General features: G+C 43.5%; 2 protein-coding genes across 9 annotated transcripts in view; one reads left to right on the top strand and one right to left on the bottom strand.

Moving 5' to 3' along the window:
• Positions 1 to 1387: 1387 nt before the first annotated feature.
• LOC118234272 (acyl-CoA-binding domain-containing protein 5A-like) lies at positions 1388 to 12355 on the bottom strand. 3 transcript variants are annotated; one of them, XM_035430698.1, is made up of 13 exons: positions 12268 to 12355; positions 11732 to 11848; positions 10966 to 11086; positions 9802 to 9874; positions 9519 to 9648; positions 8304 to 8483; positions 7715 to 7921; positions 7047 to 7141; positions 6227 to 6452; positions 5674 to 5879; positions 5379 to 5429; positions 4375 to 4484; positions 1388 to 4062 (listed from the first exon to the last, which is right to left on the bottom strand). In XM_035430698.1, the coding sequence occupies exons 2-13, from the start codon at positions 11805 to 11807 to the stop codon at positions 4050 to 4052; spliced, it is 1488 nt and encodes a 495-aa protein (XP_035286589.1). In that variant the 5' UTR covers positions 11808 to 11848; positions 12268 to 12355; the 3' UTR covers positions 1388 to 4049. The 3 variants fall into 3 exon arrangements, with proteins under 3 accessions (XP_035286589.1, XP_035286588.1, XP_035286590.1); XM_035430697.1 differs by lacking the exon at positions 12268 to 12355 and adding an exon at positions 12064 to 12190; XM_035430699.1 differs by lacking the exons at positions 8304 to 8483; positions 12268 to 12355 and adding an exon at positions 12064 to 12193.
• Positions 12356 to 12892: 537 nt separating this feature from the next.
• LOC118234165 (abl interactor 1) overlaps positions 12893 to 22770 on the top strand; it is a 45732-nt gene continuing 35854 nt past the window's right edge. For 3 of the 6 annotated variants that reach the window (XM_035430555.1, XM_035430554.1, XM_035430553.1), the window contains exon 1: positions 12893 to 13108. In XM_035430555.1, coding sequence (XP_035286446.1) covers positions 12992 to 13108 — 117 coding nt within the window. In that variant the 5' untranslated portion in view covers positions 12893 to 12991. The remainder of the gene's footprint in view (positions 13109 to 22770) is intronic. The other 3 variants (XM_035430558.1, XM_035430557.1, XM_035430556.1) reach the window with 1 other exon arrangement.

Here is a 22770-nt window from a genome sequence, read left to right as displayed (position 1 = left end):
TTTGTCCTATTTAAAATAATCATAATTAATTACAACAAGTTTCAGATCCTGAATAGACAGGAAAGCTGGAGGAATGTCTATTAACCCAGTCAGCTCCAGCAGTAACTCTGAGCAGTACAGATACAGTAGACACCTTTGCCTGTATGAATTGACCTAGGCCTATTTTCTGATTAAACTGAGCCTATTATGTTCGTCTAACCTGGAAAATGAGAAGCTTCTGCACATCCCGTTATCTTTTACCATCCAACTTTTATCTGTTTGACACGTGGGACCATTTGAGCTGACAGCCGATCATTAAACCAGTTATGACCATATACCTACAACAGTCCCAGCCTGTTGTGAGCAAATGAGCTGGATTGTGCCTGTATGCAGCATATTCACTTTGAGCTGTATTTCCACTTACAACATTTATATTCAGAAAATACTGCATTACTTGCACTATTAAATAAAGATTACATATATGTGGTTTTAAATACTAATTCGCTTAACACATGTATATGGGTCGGGAATTAATGACTGTAGGAAATTGCAAGCCAAACACATTGCTTGTTTTATGCTATTGAAATAAACAAGACTGTACAGTTATCAAATGATTAGAACTTGAACAAAATCCCATGGCTGAACATGAGAGTACAGGCACTACATTCTATTTCAGAGCCATTGTCTGCAAAAAATGAGGTCGCATGGTGACCCAGAAAAAAACTCCATCTGAGAGAATTGGAACTTCCAGTCCCCTCACAGAGGAATTTTAGGCAGTAGGAGCCAGGAATGTTGCAGGTCTGTCCCACAGAACAGCCAGCTGACTGACAAGCCAAACCTGCCTCTGTAAAAAACGTTTGAAGTTGAGAAAAAGAACGTAGGGTGGGGTTGGGGGGGGACTTTTAACAGTGTTCGTATCAGTCTGGTTTGAGAAGAGAAAAGAGTAGCGAGTCTTCAGGTCATAACACTTAAATCGTGTACACTGTACATTTTTATGGGTAACCCATGTATCCCATCCACGTGTGCGTCACTAACCCTAACTAATCCACGTGTGCGCATCACTAACCCTAACCAACCCACGTGTGCGTCACTAACCCTAACTAATCCACATGTGCGCATCACTAACCCTAACTAATCCATGTGTGTGCATCACTAACCCTAACCCATCCACGTGTGTGCATCACTAACCCTAACCCATCCACATCTGTGCATCACTAACCCTAACCCATCCACGTGTGAGAATCACTAACCCAACCCATCCACGTGTGAGAATCACTAACCCTTACCCATCCATGATCATCTTAAGATACTTACATGGACACAGAAGTATACCTACCACAAAAAATTACATTTTCAGTAACAATTTTTTATAAATGTAACAGGTTTAGCAAATAAAGGAAAGAGCCCAAAAGTTTTATGAAAATTTTATTCATGCCTTGACAGTATTAATTGTCATGCTAAACACCTGCCTGTTGAAGGCAGAGGATAGGAGGACCAGGTTAGTTTCATTTACAAAGAAACGCAGTATGCATTGTCAGAGGCGACTAGAACTCTACAATTAGTTCTATTGCCGATGCAGCCTTGTTACAGTTTAAATGCATATAGGTCTTTATACTCTATGTCAATAAAGTAGAATGCAATTAAAATATTGCACTTTTATCCTCCTTTTTAAATAATCTGATCTGTACAGCTATTAACATTATTGAACATAATTTACACCTAAAGAGAATTAGGAAAAAAATACATTTAAAAAGTATTGCAACCATAAATCTTAAAATCAGTTCAAACAGTATAACAAAGACAATTCATACGTTTGACAGTCTTACTACAGATTACTGTTCAAATGGTGCTTTCCAATTCTGCCCCGTTGTTATAGAATCAAAAATGCTTTATGAATACTTTTTTTAAAGCTATGTAATACAACATGGATGATGCTGAATAAAACTGACCAACATTCTTGGATAATTCCCATCTTTTAGGGCCCAAAACAGGTGCGGATTTCTAACTATGGTTGAGTCTTCAGCTGAATAAGCAGTCATGTGACAAGTGATTTAGGTATACATGAGCAACTTAAAAAATAAATGCCATTCTGGGCCTTGTGGACCGCAGTGCATTGGCTCTACTGTACACCACCGAAAAGAAAGTCAGTTAACTGGACGTTGACCCAGACCCTGCTTATTCTTTTTGGGTTGATCCCACAGGGATTTAAAATTTTAAATAAAGGCTTGGTGGCTTCTTCAATCTACCATTGTTTCTCATCTCTGACTGGATTAAGCCAACTTGTGTAGTAGTAGTAGTTTGCATATGGACAAATTGTCAGTAGACATGTGCCTAGATGGGCCCCTTTGAAGAAACACTTCTGATGAGAGTCACTCTCAGGGCTTGGTATGGAGGCTCCTAAATGGTAATTTGGTTCAGTTTAAGCCCACTGAAGAGTCCACTCTATAAAAATCAAAGGATTTCCAATATCACTAAATTATGGCGAATTTGGCCTTAGGAGGACTCTCAGAAGTGATTTAATCTAAATAAACTTGAGTCAGCCTTCCATGAATATTTTTTGCAGAATTACATTGCAAGCCAGCTCATAGCAAAAGCCTCTTTATAAAACAATTCAGCAGCTACAGAGGAAAACATGTCTCTCCCTCTCTCTCTTTACTGTATTGGAACAAGGCACAAGAGAGAAATGCAGCATTTTCTTCCCAGTCACTACCACAATCACTAGATCTAGAATAGATTATAAATGGGAGCATTATAAAGGATCTATAGGATGCAAGAAAACTAGAAGGACTCCTTGACTGCTCTAACTGGCCTTTAAATTTGATTATTCCTCCCCCTCCTGCTTTGTCTGACACTGAAAAATGATTTCATTTAGTCTTCTCACAAAGGGAAATCCTGACATATGAATCGTTTCAGATAAGAAAATAATTCATATTTATTTAAGTTTCTCTCAAGGAATTATACAATTGTTTTGGCATTTAATTTTTTTTTGCAAATTACTACTACAAATGCAAGGATCTACCCTTGTCATTGATCTTGAAGTGGTTATCCAAGCCTGACCATGCTAATGCTGGCAAATGGCTGACATTCACTACAAGGCTTTCTAGCTTCAGTTTTATGATGCTGAGATTTAACCAAACTCAAATATACTTCCATGTATATAACCAATTTAAGCAAGCATTCATTTTTAAGTCTCTGAAATTGTACAATTTAAAATAAACAAATACTTTTGTTACTTGAAGCCCAAAGGAGCATTGTGCACAGATAAGAATATTTATCTCAGAGCAAGCATATGCTCTGACACTGAATTCTGCTGCCATTTTTTCCATCTAACCTTCAGCTTTCTCATTCCTTTCATTCCCACAGTACCACAGATTTATCTTCAAGCCTTCCTCTGACTTTAAGTACACCCTGTTCAAAGGACTAGCTTATGGTTTAGTGCAGTTTACCAGTATAACCCCATCCCTGTGTCATAATAAGCAACAATATATTAAATCAACACAATAATTAGATAAAAAATGCAACTCGATAAAAAATTAACTACATTCTGCAGATATATCATGATAAATTTAGCTGCAATATGAGCGCAACTCAAGAGGATTGTGCATGGTTGTCATTGCAGTAGAAAAAAGCATTACAGAGTAGGATACAAACTGGTAATTGCATGCCTCAAAGGAAGTACAGGTGGAATTTAAATCTAGGGAGATGCACAATGGTTTACTACAATTAAACCACACTCCCCTCATTCGTACAGAGCTACTTCTGGCTTTCACAGGTTAAATGCTACCCATTTCTCAAAGTGATAATGACCAGAATCACCGGTCAGTGTTAAAAAATGAGCTTGCATGATTATAAGTTTACCTTGCATTCACAATTTTCTTTGATACCACACTGGGTACTGGCAGAGGCTGATAAGGTACAACTTACTAGTAGCGCCATCGTTGTAGTGCAAAAGCATAGAGATACAGTAGAGAAATGCGAAAGAGGTGCAGTACAGTAATGCCCATGTTAGAACAAGAGACATCAAACCCTCTCGTTGAACTGGCGGCTCATACGGTAGGGACACCCGGTTTTCAGTTCATCTTCCTGTAATGACAATGCAACAAATTAGCACATCACAGAAGAACGCTACAGCACGTGACACGACTGATCAAAACAACACATATTTGCAGGTCAGTAAAATGAACTGGACGAGTTTAATGGAGACAGAGCTGGTGTCTCTTTACAGATGGAGCAGGGTAGCTTTGTGTGTGCAGCCTGGCACAGAGAGACCGTTTGCATGCGAGTTCACGTGGAAAACGCCATGGCAAACTTCAGCACCTTCCTCAAACAGCACGCGCGCTTCTGTGCCGTTTAGCCTTTGAGCGAGCGCGCCCCTAACCGGCGCGGGACGAGTACCTTCTCCGTCGCTGGAAGTAGAGCCATACCAGCCAGTGCACCACGAAGGGCCAAACCACGGCGAAGGCCACTGCGCCAGGGGGGACATCGAAAGGCCACCAGGGCGGCTTCTGGAACAGACACGGGCAGCGAAGCATGACGCCTGACGCATACGAGAGCGACTGGACCCGTCACCGAGACGCCAGCGCTCCCAAACAGTCTTTCAGAGTTACGAGCCCAGTTCCCTAGCCATTATACCGCCCAGCAGATTTACACAGACTTTTAGTAAACCATCTTATACAGTTCTGACATGTTTATGGCTGGAGACTCACTGAAGCAGTTTCTGTTAAGCACTCAAGAGCACAGCAGCAGCGGCTTGCCTGGGACTCGGCCTGTCACGCCAACCTCCCGAGCCGCTGAAACTGAAACACTAGTCCCCAGTGGGGCGATGTGCCCCACACTCTTACTGTTTTTTATTTTTTTTTTTGTTTGTTTAAAAAAAAAAAAAAAATTAAAAAAAAACTTTGTTAGACTTTTGTCATGCCAGATTCCAGAACAGTACAAAAGGGCAAACCGAATTTCCATGTGCCAAGACCATGCAGGAATGACCCAAAGCCATGGTTCCCAAATACTGGTCTGTGGACCAGCGCCGGTCCCCAGCAATAACAGTAAGTCACAATGAAATGCACAAGGTTGTTGACTGCACAATGTGTGACGGTCCCTGGGACTTGGCGGTCCACAGGCTGAAGAATTTTGGAAGCTGCTGGCCTAAAGGACCTGTGGCTGTTAAGTTTAACGGTCCACAGAAGACAGGACTCTAGGCAAGTGTACATATTGGGGTCCAGGAGAGAAGATGCTTCATGTGCAGCTAGCACAGGCAGATTACAGGGGTGCCATTCACCACAGGACCTGTTCCTATTCTGTAACGTGGGGGAAAACCATACTAAATGAAACCCTCTCCTTCCTCTGCGGGTAACACTGAGGCCAATTGTGCCTGGAGTGGAAGAGGAAGTGAAAGCCCTTACCTTGGTACCTGGAAGCGGCGCATAATTCTGCTGCAGCGATAACGACCTCGTCTAAAAACGAAAAAAGGAAATATTCATCAAATGAAAGCAACCCTTTATAGTACATAGTATTACATTTGTTGAATTCAGGTAAAACAGCAAACTGAGATCTATCCATTGACTTATGACTTATGGTTAACATCTCACGGGCGCACACACACATATGCACACACATGCTTGCACACACACACACACGCACACACACGCACACACACGCACACACACGCACACACACAGGTTCTGTGGCTACGCAGACCTGCGATGCAGTCAGAGCTTCCAGCGTCTGCAGCCTCTGCAGCACGCTCTGCATGTCCTCCTGCAGCCGCGCCAGCGCCGTGGCGATCTGCTCGTTCAGGGTGCCCTCGACCCCGCCCTCCGACCCCCGGCGCTCTCCGTCACCCCCTCCGCCCAGCAGGCTGACCGGGGGCCCCACGCCAGAGCCCGACCCAGACAGCCTGGAACCTGGAGGACAGCACCAACAGGTTAACTACAACGCCTACAAAGGCCGTGTGCAGTCAGGCGTGGTAATCGCAGGGTTAATAAGGAGGTGCTCTGGGGCACCTTTTCCAGCAAATGAAATTGACTGTTTTCCAGGCTGAAATGGACTTTAACAGCATGGGCTGGGAACTGAAGCCATTCCCAGGAGAAGCAGCACTCTATCACAGTGATACTGTGGATACGATCATATCACATAGTTTCCTCCGAAGCCCAAACAAAGCCTGCCACTTCACTTGCAAATTCAGAGTCAGAGACCTGCATGGAGAACAGTTAGAGAACAGAGCTCAAATGCAAAAGGATTTGGGCCGTACCCCTTCCTCTCCTGACCAAGGAGGTGTTGTGTTCGCCTGTGCTCAGTCTCCCCCTCTGGGCCGTGGGTCCGCCAGACGCCCAGTCTTCGCCGCCGTCCTGGACACCGCCGTCTCCCCCCTGGGGATCGTCCGTCCTGCACGCCTCTCCCGGAATCCCCTGCGCCACTGAGGATGGGTGGGTCACCTCGCCCGTCTCCAGAGAGTGGTTAACGAGCACCACAGAGCCCTGAGGGAGACAAAAAATGACAGTGTACTCACAAAGCAACTATATGAGCCGTACAGGCTTCAGTACAGAAGATGCAACATGCAGATCATGTGACCTGGGTTGGCCAAGACTGAACACAGAGTTGGAACCATGGACTGATGCAATCTGCAGGCTTCTGGATCAGCATAGTGCCACTGTGACCTGATATGTTTGCACTAGTAGATTATCGTAACAATTATTTATTCGCACATAATGCTTTCCGCAAGTCAAGTACAAAGGCCATCCTATCCAATCAAAAGAGTATCCACTGCCTGTTATGAGACAAGTCAATAATACCTGTACTTATTGGAGACACCAAATGGCCGGTGTGATCTGGGCAGGTCCACCTTCCTAGGCTTAATTATACAGAGCAGACTCTGATGCATTAACACTGGAGCCAAACCATTTCCCTGGATCAATTATCAGTGTGAATACTGAGGTCACCTGACCAACAAATGCAGTGCTCAGCAGCATGGCAACAACCCTTCAGTGCTGCAGACCAACAAGAGCAAGGGGGCAGAGTCAGTGCACCTGAAGAGGGGTGGAGACGGTGCTTTCCACTCTATGGTCCCTTACCTCCTCCAGCCCAAACTGCTCCATGGAGTCGCAGTACACCTCCCCATCCGAATCGCTGGCAAGCTGCAGCAGACCAGTCACCTCCTCACTGTGATCTGTGCACAGAACCAGGAAGAGAACGGACCAATCAGGGAAGAGCTTTAGCAGCTGGCAGTGGCCTGCTGGATCTTTTCCACCAAGGCCATTTGGTCAGGAGCCGGCCTTGCTGACTGCAGGTCATTGTACTGCGACACTGAACAGAACGGCTTTCAAAGAGAATTCAGGGCCAAGCCGCTTATCTAATCACATGTCTAAGAGCTGAAGAAAACCCATTTCAGCCAATTCTTATTATTATGCTCGGAAGGCCTCATCTTAATTAGGAGAAGATTAAGTTGTACACAGTAAGGGTGGGGGGGAAAGATTATATAGTGCCAAATGTTCCAGTCCCAAATTAAACTGTTCAGACATATGAAACCTTACGACAATATCACCACATAACATATCAAACTTAATAATGGAAACCGACGTCTTATTCTAGTTATTAAGAGTGACATAATAGAGTTTTAAAATTCTGCATAGTAATACTATTATGGCTTATGGGCAGCATGCAGAGACACTAAACTGGGGCTTTTATGAACTCAGCAGCAGAAGGAGCACACACTCCGCAGTGCTACACCCTTTGCCGTTACCGCTGAGCGGGCCATTGGTATCGCAGAGCTGGACCGCAGGTTCCAGAATGCACTGCAGGTCGTCCTCCGTGAAGTCGCTGCTCAGGGAGCTGTGCGTGCCGTTGGTCAGTGACGACACGCTGTGCTCCACGTTCCCATTGGACAGCACAACCTGGGACTTCACCATCGACTCCTCAACCTTGAGCCTCTCCGTCAAAATCTCCTTTTCTGGAGGAATGGGAGGAGAAGGCTTCTGTGTTACAACCCAAAAAACAGCCCATCAAGTGACAACTGAACATTCAATCAAAGGAATTTTTCCTTTCTTTAAAACTTATTTCTGGTATTTTGCAAATGCTCTTATGCAGAACAGCTTAAATTATTTCCAAACAATCCATGTACACAGCTGGGTATTTAACTGAAGCAATTGAGGTTAAAGACCTAGCTCAAGGGTACAATGGTAGTGCCCCGACTGGGAATCAAACCTGCAACCTACAAATTCCAGCCTCTGTGTTAAACGCCCAGGCCCCTAACCACTATGCTACACCGTCACCCTGGCAGTCTCGTCCCTCCTCTCTGGTACTCATTTTGAGTTTGTTTCCTGGCTTTGTACCTTCCTCCATTTCTTTATCATCATCATCCTCCTCATCATCATCCTCCTTCTCCTCCTCCTCTTCGCTGCCCCCGGAATCAACACTCGTGTTGCTGACGTCCTCGCTGTCCTTCGCCTTTCCATCGCTTTCAATGTTTTTGGGGCCATTCTTTGATGGTGGTGTTATGGCATTTCCAAAGCCTGAACAACAGGAAACCAGTCATATTCGTCCCTGTGTTTTCCTGTAAATGCCCATCACCGCATTGCCACAGAACTCACAACTTTTATTCTACCCTGCAGAATCCGCTACATTTACGTAAAGGATAGATCAGGTAGTGCTCTGATCCATCACCCAAACTACAGCACCACAGACCAGCAACCAAAAGCAGCAACAAACACCAACTCCATTAACCACAACAGCACAAATGCAGGGGAAACAGGAACGTCTGGAAATGCTCTGTATATTTTCCACACTTAGTTTCAAAACTTCATTTTCCTAATCAGCCATTTAAAAGTAACAAATCAGTATGTTTCCCAGCATTGCATAAATTGAAAGAATGAAGTGACTGACCTACTTTATTCAGGCAGAAAGGAATGTCACCAAACAATGAACACTCAGAATGAAAAAACTTATATATAAGGTATAAATTAATGCGATACATTAACTACTGACACTGACTGCATAGAGCCGAGAGAGGATTATAAAAGTTAGCCAGGGTCCTCTCCTTTCCCAGTTACACAAATAAAGAGCATTAATTTCTTCACAAAGCTTTGCTAAGCTTTCCCCAAATTAACCAAGTGGAGTCCCGGCAGGTAATCACAAAACAACTGTCCTGAAGGGTGTTTTCGACTTTTGATGGGAGAGCGAGGCATCCTTAGCCCTAAAATGGGAATCAGTAGTGGCATGACACGATTTGATTTTTTCTGCCAAGTTTCCTTGGTTACTTCTGCACTGGACTGTAACACTACACAACTAGGCCAAACGTATTCTTTTTTTTCATTTAAAGGGGTGGAGCTATCATGTGTCACCACTCATTGATCAGAATGAATCGCAGTGTTTTGTTGTGTGACTGCATCCAGCGGTCAATGGTAGCTCCAGAAGCCTGGTTAGCCATAGCCTCACCCACCCTCACCGCCCACCCCACAGTCTGCACTGCCGCTCTGAGTGAAAACAGAGCTGTGAGGTAGCCCAAGGCCCGCTCACAGCATTTGGGGAAGTAACGCGCAAGCACGCACCGCTTGTCTGGTCAGGCTCCTCACAGGCTTCCTTAATCTCCTCCACTCTGTTCTCCACCACGTCGTAGAACGGTCCCAGAACGCCCAGCAGCTCCATTACTTGCTCTGTCACTGGGATGGTTTCCAGAATCTATAAAAATGCAGAAATGCAGTTTTTTTTTTGGTGTGGAGGCCAGTTAACACATTATCCCCCCCCCCCCCCCCAAAAAAAGTTATATGTAGTAGTTACATAGTTATATGCAAGTATTTTTTTTTTTCAGAATCAAAACCATGGGCAGCTTACCAGCTTCATTTCATCAACATACGCAATCATTGCCTTCTCCTTTGACATGTCTCCCAGAGAATTCCAAGCATCCCTTAAGAACGCAGAACAACATGCGTCACACATTTTGCCTTTATTTCAAATTTGCAGTTTCCCCCGTGACTGGTCACAGAACAGAAGATTGAATGACCAGCACCTGTAAAGACCTTTACTGAGGCACAACTAACACAATGTGAGATGATCTTAATAATTTATCTATTTTTTTCTTCAAATGAATTTTTTTTTTTTTTTTACAAATCTTTAATCACATTTTCTTGTGCCTCTGCAAATGGTGCTCAAAGATGGCACTGCAGCTCTGGACAGCATAGCACTTTCAAAGTAAACAGACAAACGCAAGGTTATGGACTTCAAAACCAAAGAGACATGCTGGCCCAATGGCTGCTTTGACAGCATTTATTGTCACTAGTGGAGGTTACTGTGACAAAAATACGCTGAAACAAGGAAATTGGCACAAGTCAACTTTAGGAAGGAACACTGTTCCAGTGTTGTAAATTTCACAAAAGGAACAGGCCAGCCATCACCCCGATAGCAGAACAGAACAGCAGTTACCATGGAAGAGAAAGCAGAGAAGCCCCTGAGAATGAATAAATGAAACATTTTCTTGTCATTTTTTTCTAAAGAGACACACCAGAAAGGCACTGGGGAGACCTTGTCACACACTAATCATCTTGTGATTCACTGCAGTTAAGTTGGTTGCAATTCTCTAGACCACGTCATTGCCAAACTGAGAATAGAAATGGTTATGGTGGTAGATCCTGGTAGGGTACGAGTATCATGCATGTCATACGCCAGGGGTACTGCTGCGTATCATTCATCCTCTCTGATCAGGGACTGAGTTAAACCTAACCACCAGTAGAGTGTAATCTCTGGCCAATCAGAGACAGTATTGGACTGTCAAGCAGAAGAGAAAACCTGCAGTCCTACTGACCTTGAGAGACAGATTTTAGTATCTCTGTCATACACCATTACACCTGAATACCACTGGATGAAGTGTCATCCAGTGGTAAAAAAAATCATAAAACAAAAAAACATTCACTTTAATCGCATAATTGAGTGTTAAACGTGATGCCATCTGCAGCTGTCACACAGTATTGCTGTGTAACATGCCCTTTACCCATACCTTACCATTTAACTTTGCCCACAGGATCCCAGAAGCCAGGTCTAGGAGTTGTGCATGGCCCTTGAGTAGCCTGCTTATAGTAACTGTAGAATTTCAGCATCATCTCATTTGATGGTTGAAAGGGGCCTACAATGGCACCAAAACAATTAAGGACTGTTACTAGAGGTGCAAGAGTCAAAAGCAATGGATTATGACATGCAGTTAAATAGCTTGCTCGTCCAAGGATGGCAGTGTGTTCTAAATTCATGTTTCTTCAATCCATCAAAAAATATCGTACTTAACATGTTCTTGCATGTAAACACGTACGGAGATATGCAAATGCACTCAAAATAAACCTTTTTAAAGTTAGCCAAATTAGTTAAAGCAAAAGCCCTGATCCAGCACTAAAGCTTCAAAGTAGGTTATGCAGGCAAATATGTCATGACGTCTGTTTTCTAAAATCAGACAATTAGAGAAACATAGGGGCAACGAGTTCATTATAAAGAGCTTCCTTATAAGCGACAAAAACGAAGTTAAATAAGTAGCTTGAATATATGGGCTTAATCCATTTACCCCAAATTAGAAGAAAAAAAAACAAATGGATGTGTAGCCTGCAAATGGAATGGGTCTACCGTAATTATGGCAGAAAAGTCAATCGAATTTTTACTGAAAAACCGCAAAATAACACACCAAATCAACTTCTTTAAATGTTTATATCCACGAGCAATTATTTACACTTTAGAATGCACAATGTAACAGCGGACTGAATGTTTGCAACATGCGGATCCTCACCATTACGGGGCAAACTCTGGATTACTTTTACTGCCGCGTCAAACCTGATCTCGTAGATTGGTTTTTCTTCCGCCATAGTGACACACAATGTTAAGTGTCGGCTGCAAATGTCTTGACCTAAACATGAAAACGATTATTGTTTTTGCCAACAGCATAAACTGTATCAATGTAATTTATTAGGTTAGCTAACGACAGCTAGCAAGTTATATGTCCGACACCCTGTTATTGTGCTGAAAAAATAAGAATCATTTTAGTAAACATACACTCTAGGTTGTAACACCAATGGTAAGCTAAATCTCAGTGAAGCTTTCTAACTGCCATTAAATATTAACCTTTGTATGCAGACATAAATAGTGGTTAGCATGTGAAAGCTATCCAAGTATCTAACAAACCATTCGTAGCCCTGGCTACTTTAACCACAGATACTAACAACGGAATGAAACAAAGACATCAAATAAAAATACGACGATGATTAAAATCTACATAACGTATTGAATTTATGATAACCTGTACCCAATAATATTTTAGGATCTCACCATTTATAACCTATCTGTTGGAAATACGGCGACCTCTCAAATACATTCCAAACAGGAACCATATGATTCTATCACATCTGATATTTCTAGGGAATTGTAGTTTTTATTAAACTACATCTTGATCTTGCTTTGAGACAACCGCAAAGAAAGTTCCTACAATATCCATAATGCGCATCAGAGAGCGGTTACTTGTGGGAATCGTAGTACAAAATATCCTAGCTTTACTCTAGGAGAAAATGACCTGAAAAGATCGTACAGATAACACCATTTAATTCAAAATAAACTGGTAGCGTGTTGTTTGGAAAATATAACGTACATTTGTCCAAGTGACACTTGATGATAAAACCAACTTAAATAGACAACAGACTCCTGCAACATTGTAGCTGGATTATGGCAAGAATGTTTCAATTCCGCAACGACCCTGCCGTTGATACAATGAAAACTACACTTCCCATCCTGCGTTTTCCCAGGATGAGTTGCATTTAGTCTCGTGCAGAAGTGCGCTGTTGTTTATTATTGGTGGACACGGTTGAAGGGAGGTCTATAAACCAATAATCCGCGAGTGCGCTTGAGAATCCGATGAGTTCTGGGAACCCAATCGGTGAACGTTTACAATGAAAGCGAGGCCAGGAATCCCACAATACCAGGCGAAGGAGCTCCGTTTCGGGGCAGAGCTTGTGGTTTCAATCAAAGGGAGAAAAAAAGAAATGCAGAGAGATGCAAGATGGCAGAGCTGCAAATGTTGTTAGAGGAAGAAATTCCAGCCGGCAAAAGAGCCCTTGTAGAGAGCTACCAGAATCTGACGAGGGTAGCGGATTACTGCGAAAACAATTATGTTCAGGTGAGAGAAATATTACTGAATGTGTGGAATGATTCATTTTCACGATTTCGCGAGATATTTTTCGTGCCAGTGTAAACTGAATACAGGAAATGTGGAGTGCTACTGAAATTAGGGATCTGAAAACAAAAAAAATGATAACTGACCACATTCATGAAAGGGATTTAATTTTACCGTTCTAGGCTGTGTTCTGTGTATTATTTCAGCTGACAGCTGATTATTCTTGTTGTGGTATCGAACAGATTTGTTGTCCCCATTCATTGCAATGGTTCATGATTAGTTTGGCTGGTGTAACCAGAGAGGGTGTGTCTTTATTATTAAGTCTTGTTGCAATTATATTGAATTATCTGCGTTTGCTAAAATACAACCGTCGTTTCACCGAATTTGGCTCATTTTATCCTAAAGGGTCAGATCAGAACCATCGCCAAAACTATATCTTGATAGCTACTCCAATGTGGAGATGGCAATATTCACACAATGTTGTTAATAATGATATCGTCTAGCTTTGAAACCGCTTTTTCTAACATTTTGTAATTTCTGATATCAAACGTAAGTGTCGTTGAGTAGGCTAATGATCATCGCTGTCTCATAGAACGCTGCATTTCGCACAATTACGGCTAAAGGCGTCGTGCGAGTTATTAGTTGCAATTACCGCAATGTTAGCGAGGCATTTGTTTCTGTTAATTGAGCCATTAACGCTTTCCTTAAAAGGCCTTGGAGAATCCATTTTCTATTGCAATTTTCGTTCGCTAAGTTCCCCCTCAGTGGATCGATTGCATTGAGAGAAATTATGATTTAGCCAGAGCGGGCGTTTATAGCCTACGTGCAAGTAGCCTTACAATATAGCTCATCTTTTCCTGCGCTGACAGCCTGGTGGTTTACATTTTGTTTGTAGAATTTAACCCTTGGAAGAGTAAGTTTTTTTTGGAACGCCCCCCCCCTCCTCAAATTTAAGTATGTGTTTAAAAAAAAAAAAAACAGAAACAAACTGTCTCCTGTGAAGCAGAATCGGTCTAAAGCCCTATTTCTATAGCGTACATATGCGACTGATTATTCAGTCATTTAACTTATACGTGACACCTAAAGCTGTGAATATACCTGAATCCTGACAGAAGAGCCTTAAATACATTACAGGAAAATACTCAGGACGACGATATTCCCCGATGCTTTCTTGTCCTTTATGGACAGGTTTTACCAATACGCTGTTGTAGAGCAGCGTTTAATGTTTTCTTTGGGGAAATTACTCTTCTGCATTTGAATTAATGTTGCTGTGTCAACTCAGCTGGCACTATTCACGAGCTTGCCTAGCCGTTTTTATAGTGACAGACAGTGCTGTTCCCCTAGCGAAGTGAAACAATTTTGTAATTCCTGTCATTTTGAAATAAAGCATTAAGCTTGGTCATGAAGCGCACACTGACATGAGTTAAACCACTGATGGTGTGTGTGGGTGTTTTACATTCATTTATAAAGTGAAAACTCTTAATTATAATAATTACAATATATTATTATTATTATTATTATTATTATTATTATTATTATTAACTACTAGGCCTACTATCTGGCCAAAGCATCTAAAGCAACAGAATGAGACCATTCTGTTCAAAATTAACTTGTGTGATCAGTTTGAAAATAATCTGCCTCTGGATCCTGATAGATGCGGTTTGCATTATTTACATCACATCATTATTACTGGTACTATCACAGTTCCAGTGCACCTGTTCATATCACTTTGACCTAGAATTTCATCTGCATCTGGAGCAAAAAAATGTGAGAAAAATAGGTGGGATTAAGATTTGAGTCCAAGCAGATTACACTCTTGTTCTCAGCTACAGATGCGCTCTGATTTCTGATGCTGTCTAGGGATTCTATCGCCCTTATAATCAGCTCAGGCAAGTCAAAGTTTGTCTAAGGGAAAAACAATCATTTTCAGACTGCATCCACACTCCCACCCTGAGTGGGTCATGCTACGGCGGCAGTGTAGCATGATGGGTAAGGAATTGGACTTGTAACCTGAAGGTCACAAGTTTGATTCCCGGGTAGGACACTGCCGGTGTCCCAGTCCGTCCATCTATCCAGCAGTATACATGGATACAATGTAAATGCTATGTCGCTCTGGATAAGAGCGTAATGCCTGTAATGCAGTGGTTTTCAACCCTGGTCCTGGGGTCACACTGTGTATGCTGGTTTTCGTTCCAACCACAATTGCAATCTCAGAATTTTAACAAGCTGTTAATTTTTCTTAATTAGGTGTTTTTCATGTTAAAAGGAATTATTTACCCTCTTAAGCCACATTATGTCAGGAATTGCAATGCATGGCATGAAGAATAAAATCTCATTGTGTTCTTGTGTTGCTTTTAAAGTGATTGCAAACAATCACTTGAAAAGAGGTAACATTTTTAACAGATCAAATTAACAAGGGGAATTAATAGGCTTCTAATTAGGTTGCTGAACACATGTGTTTAAGTGCTTTAAGTGCATAATATTTCCCTTAAACTAATTAGCACAATACAGGTTTGACTCGTTAACATTTTCTTTGTTTTTGAATTCTTCCTTATCTGTCAAATTATTAGATTTAGTGGCCAGGTGTCCACACTTTCCCCAATTAGGAACCTGTTGATTTGCCTCAGTCTTTATTTTGATTAGTTAAAAAGTTTTTTTAACCTCTGAACGTAATCGTCTGCAATATAGCACAATGTGAATATGGGACTTTTATTCTTTATGGCATGCATAGCTATTTCTGACACAAGTGGGCAAATAATCCCTCTGACATGAGAAGCACCTAATTAAGGAAAAATAATTGCTTGTTAAAATTCTGAGATTGCAATTGTGGTTGTAACGAAAACCAGCATACAGAGTGTGCCCCCAGGACCAGGGTTGAAAACCACTGCTGTAATGTGCAGCTCAAGTGTGAATGCTGTGGTATTATTGAGTGTTCTCTTTGCCTCTGTCTTGAATTGTAAGTAGCCGGCCATAACCTTTGTCCTCAGAAAGCTTTGTTCTGCATTTCTCTTCTGCAGCAACTTTGTTAAACTGACAAATTGTTTATTTGGAGCATAGGAGACTGACAATGAAAGCATTATTCACAGTTTAGCAAAGGGGCCGATCTTTGGCTTTTCTTGAAGTCCCCAGCCGCTGAGCAGTCACTCGCGCTGGTTTAATGGTTGCATCTGTTGCTCGTTTGGCCCTCAGACCTGGGGAAACACGTTAGCTGTGTGACGAATCTCGTCCGGGGCTCGAGTCATGCTTTGGATGAACGCTTTTGTGCCGAGTCTGACCTCACTGGGGTTGGTGACTCATGTGAGCCATGCCTCATTGCTGACTAACGTCCGTGGCACGGGAACCTGTGACTTGGAGCAGGGCTGCCCAACCCTGTTTTTGGAGATCTACCATCCTGTTGGTTGACCTTGACTAGATGCACCGTCAGTCAACAGCCAGAGTTCTCCCTGTGCTGTGAATGGTTAGAATCAGGTGTGCCAAATTAGGGTTGAAATGAAAACCTACAGGACAGTAGATCAACAGGAACAGGGTTGGGCTTCCCTGACTTGGCTCACCCCACCCTTCATGGGTTTGGCCCTGTGTAGAGGGTCACAGAGTCTTTTTTTAGCTTTGCAGTTTTTGTTTGCATTACATTACATTTATTTGGCAGATGCTTTTATCCAAAGCGACGTACAAAAAGTGCACTTCATGGTCTTAGACAACTACTAAACACAGGTTCAGTAAGATACAATACTTATTTTGTACAGCTATTTCTAGCCAAGAACACAGTTTAGTTCACACAGTGAACACTATTCAGACCTAACCTCTGCAAAGCCAACTAGGCAGAAGAATAAGCTACAGTATTAGGACAGATACAAATTACCAAAAAGTGCTGGGATGGGGCAACATGTAACAAGTGTCGTGAAAAAAAAGGGGGGGGGGGGATTTAGAGTGAAATATAGCCTACAGCGTGGTGGTGGTTAGTCTAGGTATAGTCTGAAGAGATGAGTCTTCAGGCCACAGCGGAAGATGGGTTTGCATCAGAGTGGAATCTGTTTTCGTATGTGGTTAACTCACCTCAGAGTTCGATCCTTACCGTAGATCTAATGGCTCGATTTGTCTCAGAAGAGAAACATTTCTCACACCGATAAGGCAGGCTTGGGCTGCACTAGAACAACTGCCAAGACATTTGGAACTTGAGTGGAGAGTTTGAAAAATGTTTAATGGTGGATAAATGTGGAAATGCTCAATACCATTGTAAAGGCTTTACAAGACTTCAGTATGGCTGGGACTGGAGCCATTTGGGTGTTGGTCTCTTGCATTTCTCAGTAATCATTCTGTGCAACACCTGCCTCTAGTGTGCCCATAGTGCTTCCGGATGCCTCTGTGAGTCTGCAGGTTATGAAGGTGATTGATGTACCAGTGTGATGTTTGCACCGTTATCAATAGCCTAGATGCACTTTGTGCTTTTTCAAAACGAGAGGTATTTGTTCGCTTGTTTGTTTATCATGCAGCTGCTTACACTTGTGAAAATGTGTAGAACTGGTAGATACATGTAACAAAATGGCAGAAGTGGTCTAATTAATAGCTACTTTAGCCCGGCTGCCGCACTGTAATTTTAGTGTTTGTATTGGCCTAATTGTGGCTGTTCTGCTTCAGTTGGCTGCGAGGTACAACAGCTGACTCATTGAATCTATTGAGCAGGAAGTGGGATGCTGCCTGTATTCAGATCCAGAATGGCAGCAAATGAATTCTGTTTCAGTTCACGTCTGCACCGCAATCATTAGCATTGTTTCTAAAATTGTAGCTCGTGAAATTCGAGCAAATACTTGATGGAGATGTTACATTTCAGCAAGATGATTCATTGGAATTAAAAAATTAAATAAATAGCCTTGATCAGTAACACATTTGGGACTAAACATGATTTATTCTCTTTATCAAGAGCAACGCTCTGTGTGCTGTCTGATGTTCTGAGGCCTTGGATGCCCTGATAAGAACATATGGAGGCGCTCAGTATAAACCATTTAGAATAGCCTGTTGCCAGAACTTTCCCAGATTCTCAGCAGAAGTTCATGTGATTTTTAAAACTGTTTAACTCAAAGGGAGGCCCAGGTGTGCAAGCCCGATGGTGAAAGAAGTTTTCCAATGGTGTCACGGTTCTGAAAAAAAAAACTGTGAAAAATGGGGATTTGATCTGAGCATCAAAGGGGTTCAGTTTATAAGAGCATATCACTTCAGGATGTCCTCCCTGTGTTGTGTCAGACTTCATTTGAAGGGTGTCCCAGATCCGCAAACTCTTTGGGGGTTTCAGGAGGACTCGGAGTGTTTCCCGCTGTGAAGCCTGCCCCAAATTTCACACCCTCTCCGTTTCTGTCTTACTCCCTTCTTCCTTTGAACTGTCTTTCTCTTTCTTTATTCTCCCCTTCTCTTCCTCTTCCCTTCCTTTTCCTCGGTATCTCTCTTATCTCTCCTCTGTCTCTGATCTCATGGGTTTTCCTTGTGGAGAGAGAGGTGGAGGCGAGGCTGTGGGGAGATGGTGCCATGCTGAATTGCCCCAGCATGTATGCTTGCAGGGCTGTGTGACTGTAGCTGGGGCATCTGGGGCAAACCGGCACTGTAGAGGCAGAAACAGACGAGAAGCGGGCCTCCTGTAATTAACGAACGCCCTGCTGTGTTTGGATGTACCCTTAGTTTACTCTGCAGGCGGCTGGCGTTTCCTTCAGCCTTGCTGTCTATAAATGAAAGGATTTTAAATTGGATAATTGGGGGGGAGATCCATCTATTTTTCTTGGATGTCTGCACTTCTTTTGTTCCTGTGGAAGGGACGAAATTTGAATACGTAGATGGGTCTCCCAGATTCTCGCCCCGCTGTCCATTTGTGCTTGGGATGGCATTCGAATTCTAGACTTCTCAGGAGAAGCAGATTTCCTAATTCTGAGCACAAACTACGGCACTCTTCTAGGTAACGTCAAATAGCCTATTATCAGCCTGTACAAATATGTTACTTTTAAAGTACTATCATTTGTATCTTATCGAGTTAGCTAAATACAAAAAGATGGTAAATAGACTGCATTTATATAGCGCTTTTTTCTATTAGCCTATATTTATATATCCAAAGCGCTGATGCCTCTCATTCACCCATTCACACACACACTAACACGCCAACGGCGAAAGGCTGCCATGCAAGGTACCAGTCAGCTCGTTGGGAGCAATTAAGGGTTAGGTGTCCTGCTCAGGGACACTTTGACACTCCCAGGGTGGGGGGATCGAACCGGCAGCTCTCCGACTGCCAGACAACCACTCTTACCCTCTGAGCTATGTCGCCCCAGATATGCTAGTATAGCACACCATTCGCCAGTGGAGGTTATATCTACCCAATCTACCCACATTTTCAGTCATCATTGTGAACCAGTTACCAATGACGCATCAGAAGGCGATGATGTCCAATTGGAATTACATCCCGGGAAACACTAGTGAGTCTATATATTGACAGGCCTGCCAATACTGTGCTCTACTTTGAATGACGTCAATGAATTCGACCAGCTTGACAAATTGTTGGAAAGTAATGGCTTTCTGCTGTATGTGCGCTGTTGTGATGCAGTTTAATCTGGTACACTGCTTCTGAAAGATAAATTCCCTCTGAAAATGAGAAGGCATTTGTCGTTCATGAGTGTACACACTCAGCGCACTGGACATGAAAGCAACTCGCCTATGCTAATGTACGCATATTTTTGGCCGGCAGCCACGGCATGTCAGATGTGCATTCAAACCTTTCACATGGAAATGTTTGTTTGATATTTTTATTAGGCTGTTCTACGCAAGGGCAGGAGTGCTCCAAAGCAGCCACCTGGCTTGTGTTTGCAGGCTGGCAGCACTGAAGTGCGGAGTGGGAATAGCTTTGGTGGTTTTGATGGGAGTGGCGAGCCATTGTCCTGTCATTAGATGTTCCGGAATGTTCCCGCGGCTTCCTACCTGGTCATGTGACTCAGCTGCGATTCCCGGCTAACAATGTTCTGGGACACACCAGTCCCCCCCTACAGGAAAGAGCCAGGGGAGTTGGCAGGGGAAGTGACACGCATGCCGGTTTGCCTGCAGGTCTTGCTGGGTTTTCGTGGTTCACATTGAGAGTCACTGGGAGCCACTGTCTTTGCCAGAAGTGCCACAGCTGTATACTGTCAACCAAAGCCATTTGGCCCGCTATTTTATTGCCAACCAAAGCAACTCCCCTTCCCCTTATTGCCTACAAAGCCATTTGGCTTCCATTCTTCCTTTAGCCAGATATTTTAGTCCCCATGTTTAAATCAGTTAGTTTCCCTGGTGCCCTTATTTAGCCTGACTTTCATTTTGACATTTATTCAGCTCAGTGTTTGCTGAAGCAGTTTGAGTTGAGAAGCTTTCTCAGGAGAGAAGTCGCAGTTGCCGTGCTCCGCTTCGTGAAGTGCTCAGATGTGAACACCACAAGCTTTGAAATATAGCAGCTGTTTGTGTGCAACTTTGGATTTATATTAAAAAACAAACAACTGAGGTGGTATCTTGCTTGCTGTTATAATGGGTAGCACCACAAGCTCTTAGATTGTGTACCGAGAAGGAACGTACTGTACTTTCTGGGAACACGATAAAGCAACAATCTGTCATTTCATTCTTTTCATGAGCAGAGAATGGTTTGGTTTGCTTAGAATTTTAAAATGAGAATTTCTGAACTGTAATAAAGGAACATTCAGGTCTTATGGCAATTGACAGTTGTGCATTGTGAGAGGTTGGGATGTCCTGGTAAAGATCTGGGTCAGTCTCTGCCATGTGCTCTAGAGGAAGGGACCTCTGATTTTAGGATGGGTGGCATGACACAGACTGAACTGCTTGTTAGATTACAGGTACTGAAAATATATGGAAATAAAATATATTACCAAGACTGAGATGAGGACAACTTGATTTAGGCTAACTGTAGGAATCAGTATTTAAAGCCTCACGGCTTTCAAATGGCACTTTGGATGCTTCTGACCTGTCCTTTCCCAGCGTACCTAGGCTATTTCCTGTGTTCCAGTAAAGTGTGTTTGTGGCGGTATCTATGTAAAAAGTGCTGTACAAATAAAACTGAATAGAATTTTCCTGGAGAAAATTCTTCTGGGGGCTTTTTCAGGGGTTTCTAAAGAAAGGTACCATGTGTTGTTTGATTGGTAATACACCATTTATTTTTTTGTGTCTGGCTTTTAATTTCTTGTGTAAGGGACCAGATTAATTATGTTATAGCTGCTATGAGCTAGAAGCGTGCCAGATGTTGTGGGTCACAAGCTACGCAGAATCCAGGTCAGGAAACCAATTTGACCCGCAAAAGTGGGCCGGCTCTGCTTTGACGGACATATGCTGGGCCTGCATTGTTTGCACAAGTCCTCTTGTCCGGAGATTAGAGAGGGCCTGTAATCTCTTTGCCATTGGGTTCAACTACCCCCCCCCCCCCTACGATCCTGGAAGTCGGCGGGACCTCCAGATGCCATTCCGCATCCCACAAGGCCGTGCGGTTTGGCCTCGCTCCCTTCTTAACCATCGCAGTCTCGTCTTTTAAACGTCGTCACAGGAGTCGCAGTGTCGACCGGCCATCCTTACCGTGGCACGCTCTGGAGTGAAGTGGAGCTGGCACCGCGTGCCCGGGTAAATGCCAGCGGTCACCGCTGCAGCCTGGAGCATCCACTTCTTGGGAGGAGGAGCCCGAGTGTTCCCTCATTCAGATATTTCACCATCAGATTAAAAATCCGCCGCTAAGCCAACGGGAAAAACGGGAGGGAAAGACTCTCCATTTTGTTCTTTTTTCAGTACTTGTTAAGGAGAGATTAAGTGACAGAGTGGGACAGATGTTGTTAACATTCCAGTCTGGAAGATTGAGTGAATGCAGACCTCGCTGCAGAAAGTCATTATTTAAAGATTATTTTTTTGGGGGAGCGTAAAAAGCCAGGCGTTTGTCATTTTCACACTCGCGTAGGAGTCGTAGCATGCTGTGTGTGGGTATGAGAGTGGCCGAAGAGCTCATCTGTAGTCCGGTTTCTGCTCCTGTCCCTAAAACCGTTTCCCCGGAGTGAGCCGCACGTTATGTGAAATGGGTTCTTTACCCAGCGGTGGTGTTGGCTTGTGAAGGAGTAGCTCAGAAATGCATTCGGAAGCTAGCTAGCTGCTAGCCTGTTACCAAGGACTGGAGCACAGTAGCACGTTCCACAGGCTTACCTTTGCCCGCGATGTAGCTTTCACCACATTCAGTTTTATTTTTTTTCCCCCAGATAGCGTAGCGTTAGCCTGCGGTGCGCTGGAGCGCTTTGATGAGAGGCCCCCCTCTCGTGCAGATGGGCTGACCGCTGCTCTTTGTTCGCCTCTCTCCGCGGAACTCTCTGGAACTCCCATTTAAACCCCGCTGACACGCGGCGGCGTTTGGCCCGCGGCCGGCGGCCCCCGACCGATACGGGGGTCCGAGAGTCAGCGCGCGGCGCGCGGCCCGCCGGGGCCCGTCTGAAGAGGAGGGAAACGCTTCCCACTTCGCCAAATTGAAATCGCAGCATGAATAAAGCCAAGCAATTAGCAGTGGAGCTGTGGTGCCGAGGAGCCGAGCTTTTCATATGAACATCTACACATTTCTGTCTGTCTCCAAGCTTCGTGTGTTGGTTTGTTATAGTTTGGTTGGGAACATGCCTGGAGGTTGCAGGTTT

This window comes from Anguilla anguilla, chromosome 8 (genome assembly GCF_013347855.1).
Source record: "Anguilla anguilla isolate fAngAng1 chromosome 8, fAngAng1.pri, whole genome shotgun sequence".
Classification (NCBI taxonomy): domain Eukaryota; kingdom Metazoa; phylum Chordata; class Actinopteri; order Anguilliformes; family Anguillidae; genus Anguilla; species Anguilla anguilla.
The sequence above is the reverse complement of the archived record's forward strand: the minus strand, read 5'-3'. Positions and strand labels throughout refer to the sequence as shown.